The sequence below is a fragment of the Myxocyprinus asiaticus genome, chromosome 17 (assembly GCF_019703515.2).
Source record: "Myxocyprinus asiaticus isolate MX2 ecotype Aquarium Trade chromosome 17, UBuf_Myxa_2, whole genome shotgun sequence".
Taxonomy (NCBI): Eukaryota; Metazoa; Chordata; class Actinopteri; order Cypriniformes; family Catostomidae; genus Myxocyprinus; species Myxocyprinus asiaticus.
The window spans coordinates 17,121,572-17,144,489 of NC_059360.1; the positions used below are offsets into that span (position 1 = coordinate 17,121,572).

At 36.5% G+C, this 22,918-nt stretch overlaps 1 protein-coding gene across 1 annotated transcript in view; it reads right to left on the minus strand.

The window, feature by feature from the left end:
- LOC127454795 (spectrin beta chain, erythrocytic-like) overlaps positions 1-12,831 on the minus strand; it is a 39,037-nt gene extending 26,206 nt beyond the window's left edge. Inside the window, exons 1-2 of the mRNA XM_051722211.1 lie at positions 12,582-12,831; positions 8,288-8,524 (exon numbers count right to left, since the gene is read on the minus strand). Coding sequence (XP_051578171.1) covers positions 8,288-8,438 — 151 coding nt within the window. The 5' untranslated portion in view covers positions 8,439-8,524; positions 12,582-12,831. The remainder of the gene's footprint in view (positions 1-8,287; positions 8,525-12,581) is intronic.
- Between the last annotated feature and the right edge of the window lie 10,087 nt (positions 12,832-22,918).

Sequence of the window (22,918 nt, forward strand, 5' to 3'; positions counted from 1 at the left end):
CACCTGAGAATCTGGACAAACTGACAGCTAGAATGCCAAGGATCTGCAAAGCTGTCATTGCTGCACGTGGAGGATTTTTTGATGAGAACTCTTTGAAGTAGTTTAAGAAGTTTTAAGAACATTTGTTTCAATTGTAATATAAATTTTTCATGTTATTAATGTACTGACTATACATTGTGATCAGTTGAATGTCACTTTGGTGAATAAAAGTACCAATTTCTTTCCATAAGAGCAAAATCTGTACATTATTCCAAACTTTTGGTCACCAGTGTATACTTGCAATTGTACTTTACATAATAATATATCATATTATAAGATACTATAATAATACATCACATTTATTTATTGCATTACAATAATGAGAATGTAGTTTTTTATTTTTTTATTCTCATTACTGTAAATGTTCTTAATGATCTTGCTTCATTTTCTTTGTACAAAATATGATTTCTTAATTTTTTCTTTTGATTTTGGGGTAAAATAGGACCTGCACATTTCTTAACAGTGTTTTTGTAAGATTAATTTGTTTAGAGTCAGAAAGGACATACAGTACATGGAATGTAATTTGCATGATGATGGTCAATGTCACACAGTATTTGAGCACTGTTTCTTTACTATTGTGCCTCTTTTTAGAAAAAAGTAAACACTTTGGGTTTATATATAGCTAAAGCTAAACATACAGTAGGTGTGACATTTACAAATTTCTCAAAGCCATAATATCTCAAACTTTAAAACCCTAAAAAAAAAAAAGCAGTTCATACTGTCACACTTATACAGTTACTAACTCAAAACATTTGTGCAAGTGCAGAGTACAATATGTGTATTCTTCATGATGTATTGAACTGTATAATGTATGTGCATGTGTACGTGTTCTCCTAGAACACCGCTTCTGCAGTACTGTGTTTATTTAAGATTCTACCAAAAAAAAAAAAAAAAGAGCAAAATTGTGCATTCTTAATGATGTGTTTTATAAATTATTCAGATCCTAATGGAAATGGGGAGAGACGGTGGGGGTCGAGACAACAAAAAGAGACAAGCAGAAAAATAGAGTGAGGAGGGAGAAAAAGAGAGAAGGAGCAAAGACAGTTAAATGGAAAACAGTAGTATGTGATGTGCAGTGTGGAGAGGATACATGCTTGTAAACCTGGGTGGCATAATACCCGAGGGAAAAACCGTTACTTAGAATATACTTAGACATTACTTCGAACATTACCCTCCCATTTACCTTTGAACAACAAGAAAACAGTCAAATATCAGGGGCTATCTTTCATATATGTGCTTGTTCTGCCAACATATAACTATTTTTATATTACTATAGTCTTTGAATTAGCCTGATATTTCCTGTTTTCACAGATGAATGGAAAAACTACAGTATGGAAGCATATCTCTTCTATCTGGACCACAATGTGATGAACAAATAATGATAATTTAATTGTGAAATGATGATGATGATGAAGATGATGATGTCTAAAATTGTGTTGTGCATATGCAGAAACAATTCGTAAGATCTGTTGAGATCAGAAAGTGTAATGAAAATCAATGCTGTACAACAATTTCAGGCACAAGACTGACAGTACATATGCACAGTAAAAAGTGATAACCTGTAATTGTTAACTTAAAGGGACAGTTCACCCAAAAATGAAAATGTTCTCATAATTTACTCCCTCACGCCATCCCAGATGAGTATGACTTCATTTCTTCTGCAGAACACAAACGAAGAATATCTCAGCTCTGTAGGCCCATACAATGCAAGTAAATGGTGGCCAGAACTTTGAAGCTCCAAAAATCACATAAAGGCAACATAAAAGTAATCCATAAGACTCCAGTGGTTTAATCCATATCTTCAGAAGTGATATGATAAGTGTGGGTGAGAAACAGATCAATATTTAATTCCTTTTTACTATAAATATCCACTTTCACATTCTGAAAGTGAAAATGGAAATTTATAGTAAAAAAAAGATTGAAATATTGATCTGTTTCTCACCCAAAGTGATTGCATCGCTTCTGAAGATATGGATTTAACCACTGGAGTCTTATGGATTACTTTTATGCTGCCTTTATGTGATTTTTGGAGCTTGAAAGGTCTGGTCACCATTTACTTGCATTGTATGGGCCTACAGAGCTGAGATATTCTTCTAAAAATCTTCTGCAGAAGAAAGAAAGTCATACTCATCTGGGATGGCGTGAGGGTGTGTAAATGATGAGAGAATTTTCATTTTTGGGTGAACTGTCCCTTAAAGGAGCTATTTTTACTTGATCTAACCTTTGAAATTGGTTTTGTTGGTTTAACCTAGTGTATTGAGATTGATTCAGTGATGTTAAATAATATTTTTGAGTTGAATAAAACCAATTAATTTAGATGTTACCACATCTGTTAGGTTAACCTTTTTGTTTTTTAGTGAGTAGTGAGACATACAGGCAGGCATATTGCCATAAATATTTAAATAGAAAGTAAAACAGTGCTTGTCATATACTAACGCTGAGTTAATCATAATGGTAAGTTAATCAATCCTCTCTAAATTCACTTCTTTCCCCATGCAAGCTGTTGGCCTATTTAGATTAATTTAGCTAATACATTTAAAGAGTCACCTTAAAAGAGTTGTTTCTATCTGTACATTGTAAATAATGTTTTGTCAGGTAACCAAAAATGTGCTTCATGTGGTAAATTAACTCATCTAATTTAACTGGTTTTATTTTATTTTTAAGTAAAAAATATAATATATTATTTAATCAACCTGACTATTACAACAACAAAATACATTTTTAAGGGTCAGTTAAAATAGCTAATTAAAACTGCTTTTAAAACTATTTCCCTGTTTCAGTACTTTTTTACCATGTTCCAATCCAGAGTGAGGAAAGCTCCAGATATTAAGGCATATAAAGAGCTCTTAGCCCAGTACCACTACACATTTCATGATCAAATTACTGCCACACAGATTCCACTTCCTGTCCACACCTTGTACAGTGTACTGTAGTCTAACCTCTGCTAAATGATGCTCTCTCCAGTACAACAGCAGAGAGTCTAAATACTGTAGTTTCACATCTCCGGTATCCTCTCTAGCTTACATGACCGCTCTGTGAAATATTCATATTGATGGATTTTCCCTGTACAGAACAAGCAAGTGTTTTTGCACAGTCGTCCCTCACTAGATGGGACCTGCAGCCTCATTCTTAGTCTTGGTGCATGAGTCATTGTTTGTAGGGCCTTACAGGCTGGACTTAAGGTTGAGGTACTTACAGTCAGGGTTGGGAGGGTTACTTTTGAAATGTATTCCACTACAGATTACAGAACACATGCTGTAAAATGTAATTTGTAACGTATTTCGTTAGATTACTCAAGATCAGTAACATATTCTAAATACTTTGGATTACTTCTTCAGCACTGGTAGATTTTTTCACTTGTTTCGACTATAAAAACTCTGCCAGTACAGTAAGACAAAATATTTAATGCAGTGTTGTTTCTAAAACAAGATAAATCAAATTGATCTTGTTTTAAGGATTTTTAGATATTTTTACAGGAAAACAATACAAACGAATATGATTTTTGCCCTAATATCAAAGGTCTTACTAGAAAAAAGAAATTATAATCTAATGTGAATTTTCTTGATAAAAAATATGATCGTGCCTGGTAACATGCATGTAAAATGGCTAGAAATAGCATTTTATCTTAGTGTAAAGCTGACAATTTACACAAGGTTTATTTCTATTTCTTTTGCTCCAAACTTACTTCAAACTTACTTCTCTGTCTGCTCGTATGAATGTAACACATCATAAGAAAGTGTTTCACCACTGTTCAAATGCTCTTTGGATCGCATCATTTATATGTATAAATGTTTTCCATCTTAAAGGACTAAATATAAAATGAAACAAATTACAATAAAATGCAAAGTAATCTCTTCAGTAAACAAAATACTTTTTGAATGTAACTTTATTCTAATTACCAATGATTTAAATTGTAACTGTAGTGGAATACAGTTACTTATATTTTGTATTTTAAATACGTAATCCCGTTACATGTATTCCATTACTCCCCAACCCTGCTTACAGCTACATATTTAGGCCTACAGAATAGTAGATTTTTAAATTTTCTGAAGAAAACTCACAGCTTCAGTGCTAAAGTGTTTCATTGCGTGGTTGCTAGCAAATTTATATTGGTAAGGGTGTTATTACCCACCCCCAAGTCCTTGTGATATTCTCATCCATACAGTACAGTAGTTATGGCTTGGGCCCCTCCTTCAATCTACAAAATGTATGGGATTTTTACCCATTTTATCAACCGCCGGGGCGAAAAATGGTAGTACTTTCTCTCCTCAACATGTTGCATGATTTTAGGCATCATTCATATTTTTAGCACAAAAGTGCAGGATAAGTTATGCACCCTTTCAAGGTAAGATAAGTTTCAATACTTAGGGTTAGGGTTTTGAGTTTTTTGCCTTTATTTCAGAGGAAAGTAGAGATGCAGACGGGAATGTTGAGGGACAGAAAAGGGGAATGGGATCGGGACATGACTCGAACCTGGATCCCAGGGAGCCAACAGCTCTTATACAGTATGTCCTGAGCATTTTCATACCCCACTGTGCCACAGCTTCTTCCTTGGAGTTAGGATAAAAATAATAATAATAAAAAAAAACTAATATAAAGTAATAGCAATAGTGACGTTTTCCTTACATTTACTAGTGCATACTGTTTTAGTAAAAAAGAGTATAAGTTGCATAGTAGTGCATAGTGTATATTTATGTGTATTTATCTTAAAGGGGTAGTTCACCCAAAAACGAAAATTCTCTCATCATTTACTCACCCTCATGCCATCCCAGATGTGTGGGACTTTCTTTCTTCTGCTGAACACAATAGAAGATTTTTTAGAAGAATATCTCAGCTCTGTTGGTCCTTTCAATGCATGTGAATGGTGGCCAGAACTTTAAATCTCCAGATACGACTGGAGTGGTTAAATCCATGTCTTCAAAAGCAATATGATAAGTGTGGGTGAGAAACAGATCAATATATAAGTCCTTCTTTACTATAAATCTCCACTTTCACTTTCACATCTGAAAGTCACATGTGGCACCTGTTTAGTTTCACTTTCACATCTGAAAAAAATATTCTTCTAAAAAGCTTTGTGTTCTGCAGAAGAAAGAAAGTTGTATGAGGATGGTATGAGGGTGAGTAAATGATGAGAGAATTTCTATTTTTGGGTGAACTATCCCTTTAACACAGGCTTTACCCATCACTGTGCATTCATACTATGCATGTATACATTAATGATAGTAATAGGGAAAGAATACAGTTTATCTGAACTGTGCACCTGCTGTACCACAGCACTAAAGAACTCTCTCATCAGAGAGAGAGAGAATGCTCAGTTGTACACAAATTAACAGTGACAGTTAACTTCTCTCTAAAAATAAACAGATGCCAGGAGAGAATAAAAAAGGTAGGAGACCTTAGACAATGCTGAATAAGCCAAATCACAGAGAGAAAGAGATAACATCAGACAACTTCCGGTAAGATGCAAGAATAGCAGAAGAGGGTAAATAGATGGTGGTTAGTCTGTCAATGTACCAATCCTTTTGCCATTCAAAAAGAAAAAGATCGATGGGGAAAAAACAAAAAGTCGTTTTTAACTTTGAATGGCCTTTTTATGAGTTTGTGTCATTAAATATTTAGAGGTAAAGCAGTAAGCAATTTGGGCATATATACAACAACATAAATAATGTAATTAATAAAAACTGCACATACAAAAAACAAACCAGTTTTTACATTCTCACAGCGGTCAATAGAAAAAAGTCATACCAACCAACTCCCTTCCCAGACCCACTTCAGAATCTCAACCTAATCTCCACCTAAATTCGCCAGTGGTTAGGTGGAGAAGTATGCCAGGAAAGACTGCCCTCTGTGTCTTTGAGGGTGGGAGGAAACTCTACACTCTTGTAGGATGCTACCTTGTAGTTGTCTAAAGCGCCCATCCAGGATGGAGTTGTTGAAGCATATGTTGGAAGTGCTGCAGCTCAGCCAGCGTGCCCGTCTCATACTCCGGGATGGGGACAGGGGATGTAAGGGTGAGGATCGTGGAGGTGAGGGCCGATGGCCCCTTGGCGTGCATGAGGAAGAGGACGAAGAAGTTGAGGAGACCGGAGTGAGAATCTTAGGTGCTACTTTGGATGGGATGCCCAATAAAGAACCGTTCCTCACCGGCAGGTGCTCCGGCTCGATAATCTGGGGTCCATTGGTTTTCCCACCTCTCTTACTATGGGCCCGGTACACTGGCGGGGTGCTTCTGCTCCGGCTGCCTTGGGCACTGGTCCGGATTGGGGCGTCTTTCACGGTGGTATACTGCCGGCTGCTTACCTCATGGGTATTTGGAGTAGACCGGACTGTAACGGTCTCTCTGCTGGTTTTCAAGCTGAGTTTAACCTCCCTCAGTCGGGTCTGGTTTACGGGCACTGCACGATACAAACACGGGCTACTCATCCTCAATCGCTAAATCAGCACACACCGCCGGAAAAGAGCGAGACGTAGAGGACAATGTTCTTCCCTCCTTCTGTCTCAGAGTTCTCTTCTCCTCTGCCTCCCCTACTCGCTTCCTCACTTACTCTCTCTCTTTTTCTCCTTCCCTTGCTCACTCATTCCTCACTTAGCAGAGATGCTGTTGTGCCTCTCCCAGGCAGCACATGGAATGGTTCTCCTACGCCCCAGCCATGCATATGATATGCCCCTATTCCTGACTGCCCCATAACACACTTATCTATGTCAAGAAATGGGTGTGTGTGTAATAATTATGCGTGTTTAGATCTATGTTACAATACAGTGTGATGTCTGATTGTAAGTGTGTACAAAAGCCTGTGTGACGGCAATGTAAATACATACAATACCAAATAAATACATGTATTAATGACTGTGGACTTAGTATACTCAAAGGAAGGCATGTCTGTTCAAAAGCAGTAAATGAGCGGTGAAGAATGAGAAGCACTTTTATATCTCTCCCTCTCTCTCTCCCCCTTGCTTTTTAACTCTCTCTAATTGCATTACAGAAAGAGCAGCGCACAGACACACCGACAGAACGCATTACACCAACCCTGGCTCAGTAACATGCACTTGGCTTAAAGAGACAGGCAGAAGGTTACAATCATTAACGCATCTCAAAACAGAGACATGCTCATGTCACCACAATACCAAACAATTAATATCTGTCCCCTCAGCAAGACCATCATTAATGTTGCTGAGGCGAGCTCCTGTGTTTTTGTCAAGTGACCAATGAGCGTCTTCTTTTCCTGAAGAACTGACAAGACGTCAAGCAGATGAACTGAACGTTTTCATCGCACTCAGCTGCATATCATCACAAATCACTTCCTAAATCACTCTATTACAATTTTTTATGCTGTACTCTGCTTTACTCTGTACTCCAGTTGTTATTTCGGCAAGCTCCGTGTGACAGGGATTCAGAGAGCGATAGAGTTGCAATGAGTTGGTACGTATGTCTGTCACCCCTCCACTGTTCTTAATTGGCAAGTGTGTCATTCCTTCAACTGAAGAGAGCGAGATCTTAGCAAAAGAGTCTGTATGTGTAACACCCTCTGCCAAAATCAAGTTGTTTTGAGTCTGCTAGTGTGGCGAGGACACCTTTTAAGGTACAGTTGCCGTCACTGGGGTGGTACCCTCAAGGGGACCTTTTTTGTACCTCTAATTATAATAGAAGTTGTTTATAAAGAGTGTTTATGACTTGTTTTGAGTACTTAATAATACTATAATACTAAGGACCTATTATGGACCTTGAAAGGTAAATTTTTTTATGTGTTTATAAAAAATAGCAATGGCCTGGCAACCACTCACAACACCCTAGCCTCATGCTGAATCTAGCACTACTTACATTTATACAGTATATGACTAGTACATCCCCCCCCCCCTCCAAAAAAGCCAATTTTCATAACCGTCAAGTGTATTGGATTACCCAGTCCCTGGAAGTGGGCTTGTAACTCTGGTCTTGAAATTGCTATTTTAAACCTGCTGTCTCTGAGAGCAGCCAACCCCATAGGTGTGCCAGAAATGCAAGCTCCTCCAGCCATCCCAGAGATCTAAGCTAAGGGCACAGACGGAGAGGGCAGCTGTCCAGCTCAGTCACACAGTGGCATGCTGGGTATGTGCACATGATCCTGGCTGGTTGGTCGGGGGGTGGGGGTGGGGGGGGGAATGTAGTGTTCAGCTGCTTGTATGTCTGTACTGTATATATGTATATGTATGCACACATTTGTAGCCAAAGCAACATATGCTCAGTTTTATGTCACCTGAGATGGCTCACCTGCGAGTGCTTTGATGCGCGAGCGTTCAAACAGTCTGGCCGAGCAGTTGTCGTTGTCGAGCTCTTCGTCAGACAGTTCAAAGCGGGTGTTGATGCGGCTGTATTGCTGAGTGATTTCAGAATTGTCGAAGTCTGTAGTCATTGTCGCCATAGAGATTCGTGGGAATGAGAGAAACAGAGCACCAGAAACAGCGTGCCACCCGAAGACGAGACTGTGGAATGCCAGAGATGGATGACCTGAAAGATGAAAGAGGAGAGAAGATTCTTAAGATATTTAACTTTAAAAAAAAAAAAAAAGTGATGGCACACATCATGGGCATGGTAATATATATGCAGACCCAATGTCAATTTCAGCAATTTTGTCTGCAAAATTTGTGTGTAATCATTAAATTGTATTACATATACAGTATATCTGCATTATATTGGCCATTGGCCCCCAGCTCTCTAGCTGTCGGTAATAGCCATTGAAAAAAAAACATATTGGTTGGCCTCTAGAAATTATGCACTTTTCAGTTTGTTATCTTTTTTCTAAGATAAAATGATTTGGTTACAGTTAGATGATAATAATAAGACTTTCCATGGTGTGCAAGAAACAAAGAACATCTTAGAAAGATGTTTAATGGATACCCATTTCTTGTTGGAGACATGGCCTGGCGGGTAATCCACATGCTCTGACAAGTTGCATGAGGGTGCTTATGTGGACAACCCAAGTTCGTATCTCGCTCATTTCATTTCCTAATCCCACCCACTCTTCTTCTCCCTATCATTTACAGTCTCTCCAACAGTCCCTGACTATGAAATGGCAAAAAAAAAAAAAAAAAAACATTACCGACCTACCTGCTTCCCTTATAGAATGTTGCTTATGCCCTCTCGCATTCAAATTTTCAAAGGCCGCCATTTTTAGCACATGTCCTTAACCATCACTCGTTTTGAGGGTGTGTTTTTACGTGTGCTACGGTGGAATGGCGGGTGAAGTTTAGCTGCTAAGATAGTTCTATCTTTGTGAGGCATGTTGCTCTTGTGTAGTCTTATCGCCCTGACCGGGGGCTGGGCAACCACTCTGAGTAAGAGAATGTGAAGAGCACACTTCACAAATTTTCCTATTTCGTCAAACGCTACGTGATCGCAGATATTTTTTGCGTGATTATTTTTTCTACACAGTCAAAACTTTTGGAGGAAAAAAGCAAACACATTCAGCTGCCAAACACCAGCAGGAAACTGCTTCAAATGAATGTCCATTTTCATAACCTAACCCTGACCCTAACCTTAACATAACCCTTACCCAAAGCTTCTTCTCTAGTTGGCTCCAAATAATTGGGCCATAAAAAGCACTACAACAAATTAATTCCAGCTAATGTAATGTGGCTATTTGTAGCTGGTCATCAGGGTTAGTGTACCCTCACTCAGCTACTATGGAGTTAGTCATTTGTAAATATACAATATAAAAAAGACCATTCCCTTTTCAGAACCACATCTATGATCTGGCTGAAGAGAGATAAGAGAGAGACTGAGAATCTAACAGGTGTCAGAGAGGAGGGTAATGGACTGTTACTCTTCTTCTGTCTCACTGTCTCTCTCTATATATCAGGCCGGTGCAGGGGGATGTTATCAATGAACAATTCTCCACCCGTCAGTGGGAAACCCCTTATCACAGGAGGCACAACTTTTCTGCTCTCTTTGCATATGGTTTCTCTGTTTCTGCAATATGCTCGTTATGAGCACACATACAGTTTATGATGAAGTATCCGCTATCTTAAACACAAGAGCTACTCTTTTCCATACAATAAAAACATACACTGCAAAAAAAAAATTATTTCTGAGTGTTTTTGCTTTGTTTTTCCTAAATAATGTCTAAACATTTTTAAAACACAATCAATTTACTTGAGAAGCAAAATGAGGTAAGATAATTTGTCTTGTTTTCAGGGAAACTGATAAAAACTTAATGGGTTATACTTATAACAAGCAAAAACTGTTAGCCAATAGGGTAAGAAAAAAGAAAAGAAAGTGAAAACAAAAGGGAAAACAAGTTTATTTTTCTATGTATTTATTATATATATATATATATATATATATATATATATATATATATATATATATATATTTTATTTTTTTTTTTTAAGCATAAATCTCACTATATTATATATTATAGTATATTTGTTTGATTTCTCTAAAAGCAAGACAAAATCATCATGTCATTCTGCTTCTCAAATAATTTTTGCTTGTTTTAAGAATGTTTAGATTTTTTTTTTTTACCTGAAAAAAAATATAAAAATAAAAAAAATTCGGTAAGAAAATGATTTTTCTCTTCCCAGTGTATAGGGCAGTCAAGCTCCAAAAATGACACAAAAGTACCATAAAACTACCTAAATATAGTCTATATGACTTGTGCACTATATTCCAAGTTTTATAAAGCTATATAAAAGCTGTGTGTAAGAAACAGAACAAAATTTAAGATGAATATCTAAATCAAAATTCAGTGGAAAATCTGCCGCTTCTCTGTAGCCAGGGCTGTTTCTAAGCATATGGGGGCCCTAAGCGAAATCCCACTTGGAGCCCCCCTTGCACCACAATACAGTCTTCAACAAATTTGAATACATTAACTTAAAATTAGACTATATTAACTACACAGCTCACAGCTTTTAGTACATAAAAAATAATAAAAAATAAAAATAATCTTGCTTTGCAGGGCACCCTGGTGGCTCGGGAGCCCTAAGCGGCCGCTTTTAGCAAGAAATGGCCCTGACTGTAGCTCTCAAATTTCATTTGCACATTTTTTCATGTTTAGGTGAACTATTCCTTTAAAAATGTACTAAAATGTTCTAAATATTAAATATTTATAAATATTGAAATATTATTATACGTGAAATATGATTGAACCTGAACAATATGGAAACATTACATTTTATTATTATAATAACCATTATAATTGGTTATAACTGTATGCAATTGCAGTAAAAAGCGGTTATCTCTATATAATAATATCTATCAACATAACCACCATATATTTTTGCTCAAATTCTTCAACTGAGGATGAGAGGGCGGCTATCTACTGTCCAGGAAGCAGCCCAGTGGGGCATTTCTCACATGTGTGAGGGGAGAGGCCACACTGAGGTGTGGTATGATTCATAACCCACTATGTGTGCCATGGATTAAACAGCTGGCCTTTGGCACTATGGTGCCAAAAAGCATTTTTAAGTGTTTAAATGAGAATAAGTTGGATGATGGGTACAAATACCACATTAAACATGCAGTATATGTAATAGTGAGCTTCAGGCAAGCAGATCAGACAATTAATAGTAAATATAATACAAAACTATTCCTGGAATGAACTTTATAGTCTTTTTGTGAAGTTTTGAACAGCAGGTACTGATTTTTACACCACAGCCAGTTCTCCTTATAAGGTGAGGTCAGAACAGCACACCTAACTTTGCTGGCATTTCAAAGGCCCAGTGACAGAACAGATGTTTTTCTTTCACAGATATTGTGAAACTGCTTTCTTTTGTTTATTCAGTGGAGAATGAAAGGGTGCAGGCCAATGAAGTATGTTGATTGAGAGTCCATTGTGTAGCTTGTCATTAAGAAAGACTGACGGATGAGAGTAATCAAATTATTCTTTAAAGAGAATGTAACTTTCATTCTAAGAAATACAAAGGTTTTGAAAATAAAAAGCAAGACATTCTGTAGGTTTCCGCCAACTGTTCTGCATACATTTGCATCTAAATTGTTTTCTCCAAGGGCTTTTTCTTCCTTGTTCACACATATCAACATGAATGTGATCACACAAAAGTTTTTCAGGACTCAACAGGTTGCTGTTCTTCCCATAAGATTGTGCGATATATATATATATATATATATATATATATATATATATATATATATATATATATATATATATATATATATATATATATATATATATATATATATATACACATACATATATATATATATATATATATATATATATATATACACATACATATATATATATAATATATATATATATATATATATATATACATACATATATACATATATATATATACATATATATATATATATATATATATATATATATATATATATATGTGTGTGTGTGTGTGTGTGTGTGTGTGTGTGTGTGTGTGTAAGAACAATAATTAATTGGGTTTTTAAATTATGTTGCTTACAAATACACACAAATATCAAATGCGATGAAAACAAAGCCTTATATATATATGTTATCAAATGACACTGGACACCATAAACTCAAGCTAACCTTTCTAGAACTACGCACAGTTTCACAATTACTTACCTATACAAATGCAAAAACAATCCGGAATAATAATACGCTTCTTTGTCGAGGTCTTTATAATAACAATCCGTTATATGAAGGGCAGTAATAATAATTCCATGAGAGGCGCTGAGGTCTGGGTCACGGTGGAGGAGAGCTGCTGAAGGGGCAGGGACAGGGCGCAGGGTCGCCGCACATAACACTCATTCTCATCAGCCGCTGTCTGACCCACCCAAAGTGTTAAAAATAAAGTGTAGGAGCGGAGCGCTGCTTGAGCGCTGTCAATAGTCACTGACTTTAAATGGCGCACTGCCCGCCTCTAATGCAATGTCACAGGCCCTGCATAAATATAAAACTACTGTGCAAATATTTACACGCCGCTTCTAGTCGATGTACGAGTAACTGTCTGGATATGCTAACTGGAATCTGTTTTCCCAAGAGTTTTTTTTAATTAATTAATTTTTTAACTATTGAACACGTTTTTTTTTTGCATATGGAAAGTAATGTGTTGATACTACAGCTGGAATTGTAATAACCCAAAACTTTAAGTTCACCAAATACTTCACTGTATGTGTTCATTTTGTGCAAGTAAAAAATACGATTAGCTGACTGTAATACATTGAAGGCATTTTCATACATGTTTAGTAGCCTATGCCATACAGTTCATTAATGCGGATAATCATTATGAACCATTAAACTAAATAATATGATATAATGGCTACTGCAACTTTACCATCAGTGAGTCCACCTATATCAGTACTGCAAGTAGGCTAATCCTATTCCTCAGTTGTGTACAACAGTAAAGCGCCCTCACATGGAAGTGTATCTGTCTGCATCCTGCATGAAGACAAGGAACACCCACTACAGTTCACGCCCACCCCCTTGGATCATAAAGTGATTCTATTGGCTAAAAAACTATTTAAATCAAATGCAACAGAGTGTAACTGTTCATTCCTTCCATAGACTAATTGATTTTCAACGCTAACTTATAAACCTTTAAAGACAGACCTACCGTGAGCTCCGAGGTTGTTCATCGATGGTATATGATTCCGTTGAAGCCATCCATCTGTGTTATTTCAACATCGTTGTTTAAAAATAATCTTTAATAGCGGAATTCCTGTTGAACAACTACATTACCCATGGTCCAGCAGAAAGCTTCACCAATCAGAGAAGCGTGGCTAACAAAGCCTGCGAAATACTCTCGGAAAACATCCACCCACTCCCATGATGCACTCCGAATGACGCAAACGAGTCAGTCTCCCCGCACTCCCAAAATACTTATATATTTGTGTATATCAGAATATTTCACAATATATTTGTTTATATCCGAATATTTCGCAATATATTTGTGCTTATCAGAATATTTCGTGATATACGTAAACTATATTGTTTCTATACTTATAATCAACACCCTGAAATCCAGACAGCTGAAAAAGTGGGCGGGCACTGTTGCGCTCTATTGCTTTATGTTGTCTTAACTATGTAAATATAACAAAAAATAACTTTAAAATTATGATATGTGACATAATTTTAAACCGAAGATATAAATGATTAAATAAAAAATTTCTCAGTTCTGTTTTCTCCAGATAACTCACATGCGAACCGGTTAGCCTATTAGCTTAGCATAGTTTCTTCCCTTTAATTTCATCATGTTTCTTGTCACTATCGCCATCTAGTGATGTGGCAGCATGATTGTGTTTTATGGTACAAAGTTGCGGTATATTTAATCATTTAACAAACTGATTACTTTTAATATTTGTGGTTATAGTTAGGTTTAGGGGTAAGGATATGTGTTGTTGTAGGGTTGCTGCGGGACTCCAAATAAACACAACAAACAGTTTTTGAATGTACATCCAAATGTTGCAAGACCTCAGAATTTCACCGTTTCATTGAAGGGGGTGGGGGGGGGTTGGGGGGTAACTTGTTGGAGGGTGCCTTGTAGTGGACGTGTCTTGTAGTGGTCTTACAGGATGCAGACTCCACATGGTTGACAACCTGAAGACTAGCCTACAGTCAGTGTTGGACTTTGTTTTTTTATTTTCCAAAAATATCAGTTTCAAACATAAAAAAGGAACACATTTGTGATTGCTTGCTACAGTACATCTAATTCTGAATTTTTTAATTTTTTTTCCTGACCAACCATTGGGCCATGAAGATTCTGTCTACCACTGGGCTTTTCTGGTTCCAGTTTCCATAAGAAGCCATTTAAAACCGACTAAAACAAGTGATCCAGATGGAGAACAACACTGTTTTACATGTTAGTTGCCGTAAAAATTAGATCAGGCTCAACTTGTGCAACTGTTGTCTGTCATATTAACTCAAAGTAGTTAATGGTCTGCATAACTAACCCTGGTGCCATTGCTTCATGTCATCTACCCAACTCCTTAAAGGTGCAATCAGACTATAGAAATGTACTATTTACAGTCAGCCATGATGAATTTATGAGCGAAAGTGTCCAATAACAGGACGGTCACTGAGATTAAGCGAGTAGTATTCGGCTGGCCATGTGATTCTAACATGGCAGCCCCCATGTGTGGACCCTCTCCATGTAGAATAAAACAGCTTTTATAAGGTTACTGACTGGTATGACTGGAGTCTTCACCGCATGTCAGTGCTCATGATTTTATACATATGTTTCAAAATTACTGTTCATTTGTTTTGGAGTAAAACCTTTATAAAAAAAAAATTTCCTGAGTGTACCTTTAAACTTTTGAATTTTACTCTTATTTGGCAATTTATGCCTTTGACTTTTGACGGGAATTAAAATGAGGCTGTGAGGGATAGACTTACCATCTCTTAAATGACATGCACTGTATAAAGTTCTCAAAAAGCTCCTGGACCACATCTAATTTTCCACAATTCATGTTGTCTGACGTTTTTTGTGTACTGAAATTTCTTCTTGGAAAGATATTTTTCAATGTTTCATCAGCGCAACGATCCAAAAACACTTTAATCAACTGTACAACCAATTGAAGAGACTTTACGTCTATCCCTCACAGCCTCATTGTCATTCCTGTCAAAAATCAAAGATGGCACTGCTGTGAAAAGGTCTATTAGCTAAATATCACATTGTCTGCTAAGCATGTAAAAACATAGCCTAAACCGATGTGAGTGAAAACACTGGAGACCGGAAAACGAAAACAGGTTTCCGTAATGAATCGTGGAAATCTTCCGTGTTCAGAAAAAGGTGAATGCAACAGTTAATTCCAGTTCTTCAGTCTGATTGAGCGATGTTACAGCACTGGGAAGTTTCACTATTTGCAGCACTCCACTTCTCTGTGTTCATGGCTTTCCATATAGTGTTGGGGATTTTGATTCATCATTCATTTTTATTTCATTCACTGATTCATCCAATAACTGTTTCTGGAGATTCCAAATTCCCGCCAGCAGGTGGCAACAAATGAGCGTTTTTAATGTTATGAGTAAGTCTTTCAATTATTGACTTAACTGATTCTGTAGAAAACACAGAAACAATAAATGACCTTGTTTACATGGACACCAGAAAGTGGCTAATTGCAAAAAAGTGGCCTTTCCGTTTACATGCACTGTATAAGCAGCGTACTCTTTACTCTTGTATACATGCGGCTTGGTCAGTAAGCAGTCATCTTCTCAGCAACGTAATATCCCCACGGCGCTTGTGTGAATAAGAAACATGGTGTCCGAGGAAGACTTCCCTATTTTATTCTCCGTTGCTTCACTTTATTTCCAGATATTCCAGAGTTGTTGCTGTGTTTGTTTCCTTAAATTTCCATCGCAATCTGCAGCGGAATTGCTCTTCCCTCTTATGTAAAACTCCGGGATTCCCCCAGTGTACGAGCACATATATGCGAAAGTAAGGGACAGTCAATATTTTACATTGGTGTGTATAAATGGGTATAGTTTATAGTGCATGTGCTTTTTCCCCACTGTACTCTCAGAAATGTTGAAATTCTTTCCGCTGTGTTGACTTATTGTTTGGCTCCATCCTATGACGTTTGTTATCTGGTCTGTTCACGCACATGCACACTCCTCAAAAACCTATAAGAATGCAGCTTACATGCTTACATCACCACATAAAACTGCGTTCTCTGGGAGAAACCCAGGTGTCTCTTAAACGGTGTAAGGAAAACAGCATTTTCGTTTACATGATGGCGCTTTCTGCTAAAACCCTTGAATAAACTGCATGTAAACAATTAGTTCACTTAAGAATTCGTTCACCAATGAAACACAGCTAGTTCATAACAATACTGCACTATTATTGCTGAAACCTTAATAGCATTGACATTAACCACAATGAAATTACTGTGTTCAACCATCAAATATTCCCTGCCTGTACAGCCTAAGTGATGCCGAACAGGAAAGTCCTTCAGACTGGCAGAGCAAGTTATTATATTATGATGAAAGATTATGAAGACCTTTTTTTTTTCACTGGAAAAAATGCACAATAAGACCAGGAACCTGTATTTAAAAGTAGGATCATGGAGTCAAATTTGATCTCAAACTGAACACTCTTCATGGTTCATATCATCAGCTACTACTTTTTAATTTGACTAGTATGTCTTCTTATGGAAGCAAGGCATTTCTAAATGCTAGGCTTAATAATGATTGACAACAACAAGGTTATATGAAAAATGGCAAATGTGTTTAATAAAAATATGTTCTGGTCCATAAATTAAAAGTCATTAAGATTTGGAAGCTCTTCCAAACAGACATAAAAATAGTCCAAAACAAGAGAACAGTTTAAAACATAAAACATCAAATGATAAATTATTTTACATTTAGGTATGACAGGTTAAACATTATAAGGGACATGTACAGTATTTCTGAAAAAGAAAAGAAACAATTATTCTGCATATTTTTGTTTGTTTCAGTGGCAACAATATCCTTCAGCTGTTCAAGTTACAAATAAAACCATTTCTACAGTGCTTTAGCAAAAGCTCTCCTGATTATCACCTCAAAACATAATGGCTTTCATGCAAATCCAGATACATGTCTATAATCTATGTATACAGTTAAGGCCACTGTGGAATAAAGGAATACTGTAATACAGTGGATCACTTCTTAAAATAAGCAGAGCTGTGCATAGTATAGTCTATATCAAATGATAATCAAGTGAGAAGTATATACATAAATGGAAAATAGCTTTGGGATTTACTTTAAACATTTAAAGTCTTATCTTCAACAATCAATACTTTGGCACATGAGGGCACCCTAAACAGTTACCTAATAACAAAACAAACTAAAAAGATTTTTTTTAAATGAAAGTGGCAAGATAATTTGTTACACAATATAATCATACCATCAGTGCTATGCAAAAAAGAATCAAGTCAAGAGCAAGAAAATGAGGTGCAAATCTTAGCAAAAACCTTCAGGGTTTTAGTGTAAGTGCTTATTAAGTATAACCTGATTTGTCACAAAGAGAAGAAAGAATCAAGGTCCGCTATGACAGCTGCTTGCTTCCTAGACACTGTATTCAACAATCTAGGAGCTAAGGACGGAGTTCCCAAATCCACCTATAGGGGGAGATACACACAATATGGCAGCTATTGTTAATGTTGCAAATATTGACACTTTACTACAATTTGTATTTGTTAACATTAGCTGTTATTACATTAGTTGTAATGCATTAAGTATGAACAATGAACAATATATTTACAGCATAACCTTGGAGTAAAAGGCCCCCAGCGGGGTTATAGTGATATTGTGCAGATAGGGCAACATTTGTAAACTTGGGCAAATACATCTGAGACAGCAGGTTGCTTTTTTGAGTAACAAATTAAGATAATTATTTATTCAAAATAACTACTCAGAAAAGGGTTAACCATTTCCTGTTCATTTCAATCACATTTGGCATTTCATAACATTTAAAGTATTCTATATACAAATTGATCTCCATTGTGATTAGATCAGTCAATGTGAGCCCAATTTGATCATTCTTCATAACAAATCTATTCGCCCCACTTAAGAAAAGCAATGTGTTTTATGGGGGCACTTAAGCCCCTGTAACATGGGGGCTTTTTACCCGAAATACTATCCTTTCACTTATTGGCTAGTTATTTAAAAACTTTTAATTTAATCATGTGTAACAAAACTGAAAATGACAAATAAGTATTTTGTCTCAAAATAAATGTGATAATTTGAGGGATTTTCATTAGCAACATAAATTTGAGAGATTTAAAATATGATTAAATATAAGATCAAAATGCCACAAAATGCACGCAATGATCTCATGGATCAGGAAATTTGGCTGTGTATAGTGACAAACAGGTGTTAAGGAAAGTACTGTGGTAGTTTTTTTTTTTTTTGCTATTTAGTGTTTTGGGAGAAAATAAAATCAAATGTACAATTTACCCCGGGGGGCCTTTAGCCCCGTTGTACCCAACTATTGTTGGTTCACGTTAGTTTATAATGCACTCATGTTAACCCTTTAAGCTCTAAATGTGTCCTTTTCTCCCCAGTTTGGCATGCCGAATTCCCACTACTTACTAGGTCCTCGTGGACGACAAGTCTTAGTTGCCTCCACTTCTGAGACAGTCAATCCGCACATCTTATCACGTGGCTCGCTGTGCATGACACTGCAGAGACTCACAGCATGTGGACACTCTGCGATCCACACACAACTTACCACGCGCCCCATTGAGAGCGAGAACCACTTAATCATGACTATGAGGAGGTTACCCTATGTGACTCTACCCTCCCTTGCAACCGGGCCAATTTGGTTGCTTAGGAGACCTGGCTGGAGTCACTCAGCACACCCTGGATTCGAACTCGCGACTCCAGGGGTGATAGTCAACGTCAATACTTGCTGAGCTACCCAGGCCCCCCTGCTCTAAATGTGTTTTTAAACATTTCCTGTTTCAGTGGCATGCCCAAACTTAAAGACTTTTAACTCTACAAAGGGTCAATTGTTTGGTATCATTTTAAAGAAAACTTTTCAAATTGTTTAATGAAATAGATTATGATAAATTATAAGACTCTTGGCCTAAGAAACTGCTGAAAAAAAAAACTTGAGCCAAAAACTTCTTATTTTTCTGATTTAACATTATATATCTCAGGGTGTAAATAAGGTAGCTCCGAAAAACATTTGTTTTGCTCCCAATCATGTCACCTGTAACTTAGTAAAATTTTGTGTTGATATGACAAAGCAATAAAAAGTTATAGCATTAAAAAAAATATATACTAGTGTCCAAAAACATCTCCAAAAAAAATTAAACAGAACAATTGTACATAAGAACTAATTACATATGCAAATACAACAATGACTAAAGGAACTGTATGCTCTCTTTTCAAAGCATGCAGGCATGAGTAACGAGATCTCATTCAGTTCCATTCTGTTTAATTTGAGCCATCATTGAGTCTGTGTCATGTACTTGGCACCATCTCCTGGTGGCTTTATGTAATTAGAGTGAGAGATCCTTTCTGCCCATATTTGGATGACTTCCACTTCTGGTTGTAGTGATCTGAATCCTGATACGATTGGTTTAGTGTTCCATGACACTGGACATCATACTGCATCTTTCCAATGAAGTCATCTGATCCAGGAAAAATGTGCTGTGTGCACATTGTGCTTCGTGTAGATTAACTAATGATGTATGCATCCGATTATGTTGTGTGTGGGCTCATTTAAATGGGAATCGCCTCCTCCAAGTAATGGTATATAAAATATATTTAATGTTCTGTTTATTTTTCATTAAGTTATAAGCAAAAACGCGGCTTATGAGCAACACCTGTTTGTAAAATGTAAAATGTATGTCAAAGACATGTACTTAGCTATTACTTGCTCATTGTATTATACTCTTTGAGAGCTTTCCAACGACATATGACACATGGCTATTTGATTAGTTTGATGTTTTTACGGACTGCAATAATACGTGCAATGAAAAATTTCTAAATTATCAAAACAGAACACTTCTGATTTGTTTGCAAATGTCAAAGAACTTGTTCAGTTTTGGTCATAATGCCTACATGCATTGTTAATTAACTTTAAATCAAGATTTATAAAAGCTGTAGAAGTATTTAGTTCATGTTAACAATTGCATTAATGTTAACAAATACAACCTAAAGTGTTACCCAGACATTACAGATTATCACTCTAGTGACAATTGATAAGTGATACACAATGATGAGGGGAAGGATATATGGGGAAACGAGCTCACTTGTAGCAAGTAGATGACTGTGACAACCTCTCGACCATTACGCTGGCTGGGTTGAAGTATCCATGCGCTGGGCAGCATCTCACCACGAACAGTATCCATACTGGGGCGTGGAAGTGTCTCCTCAAACACAGACTGCATGGCCAACACCCACATATCATCCTAAGGAAAAGAGGATGGTTCAAAATGTGATATCAAAAGAGCAGCTGATGTACGAGAGAGGTGAAAAGGGTCAAATAATGAATAAAAAGGAGAAATCATGTGCTAAATTCTTTGAATGTAATCTTTGTTTACATGTTGGCATCATACATTTCTTTAAAAAAAAAAAATAAATACAAAAAATGGAAAATGTAGTATCAATAACTTTTCTTGCCACAAAATAGCCAACAGCATATTGGTTACACTACACTGACTTTAATTTGGCAGACAAACATTTTTCAAATATTAGTATTTTAAACAGAAATTCTTTCACACTTTGTTTTTTGAAGAAATAAAAATACTATGCCAACATTTCTTTTTCAAGACTTTCAGTTTTGTTTTGTTTTTACAATATCCTGGCTCTTACACCACTTGACATTTTTTGTATTTTTTTAAATCAAAATTACTTCAAAGAAATTAAAAACATGTTCATCATAGGATTGTATGAAAGAAGCTCATTCATTATGCACTAATGACACGCAAAGGAGAGCTATGTTGGTAGTCAATATTTTCAATTAATAAAAAACGAAAAAATAAACTTTTTTTTTTTTTTTTTTACCAAAACTTATTGTATGTCTTCAGAAGACTTGGAATATGACACAAGCTGCATGGACTACTTTTATGATACTTTGGGTCATTTTGTAAGCTTTAAAATGAGTGACCATCATCTGCCATTTTGGAAATCAGGGATCGCGACATTCTTTATAATATCTCCTTTTGTGTTCCGCAAAGAAAAAAAGTCATGCGGGTTTGGAGTGACATGAGCGTGAGTAATTAATGACAAAATTTTCATTTTTGGGTGACCCATTTCTATAATAGATCTGAGCAACATAAAAATGAGTGTCACGTCATTGACTCTGTGAACAGGCTTTTTTGTAACACTACAGGTTGTATTTGTTGACATAAGTTAACATCAGTTAACAGTGAACAATACTTTACAGCACATATTTATCCTGGTAAATGTTCATTTTAATACATATTAAATACATTTTTACAATTAAAAGTTGTATATGTTAACATTAGTTACTGGATTATGAACTTACATGAACTAACAATAAAACAATTGTATTTTTATAAATTAACATGAACAAAGATGCTGTAAAAATATAATGTTCATTGTTGGTTCATTTAGTAATGCATTTAGTAATGTTAACAAACACAACCTTGTTTTTTTTATAAAGCCAGTCTCAGGAAAGTCAAGTACACAAAATACCCGTTTTGATTCTGTGCTGAGGCAGCAGAAGTCCCGAGGCTGTTTAAGCTGGCAATTGGATGTGTCTGTCAACAGGTAGACTACAAAAATAGAGAGAAAGAGATCAACACAAGGCAATACAATCAGTAAAGTTTATGTTGCTTTTGTCAGCATTTGCAGCTAATGATTTTTTCATGAAGTGTTGTAGTTCTCAAGAAAACTGGGTAACCTTTTTGTGTCTTACCTAGTTGTGTACTTTCATCCAGTGGTCGTGTCCAGGCAGATCTGACAGACTCGTGGTAGAGATGAGTCTTTGAGTGATCTCGAACCGTACACCACAGACTGGCCATAGGTCTCTCCAGCTCCACTGCTCCTAAAAACCCATGAGCCGTGGGCCTGGATGTGGCCTTGTGAAAGACCTGAATGCCTCTCTCCACACCTTGGTGCCTGGTCAGTAATGACACATGAAAACAGAACTCAATCCAAGGCTGTTTTCACATCTGGTTTGCTCGCTTGTTCCAAGTTCGATACCACCTCCTCCCCGTCCCCCTGCTGATCTCCTTTCACATTGTACTTTTAGATCCAATGAGTCAAAATAACTTTTGTGGTAATCAGCAATATCCCACAAATGCTGTTGACTTTGTATTAAACCTGTCAAATCCCCTTAAGGAGACATTAGGAAGCAACATGCTGTAAAACAAGTTTCAAAATTGCTTAGAGACGTAACCATAGTGAGGAAGGTGAAAGAAAAGAGGTCTTTTTTTGTTTTTTTTGTAAATGTAGCCAAGAGTGCATTAGTAGGGTAGGGTAAGTGCTCGCGAAAGAGCTGTGTCTTT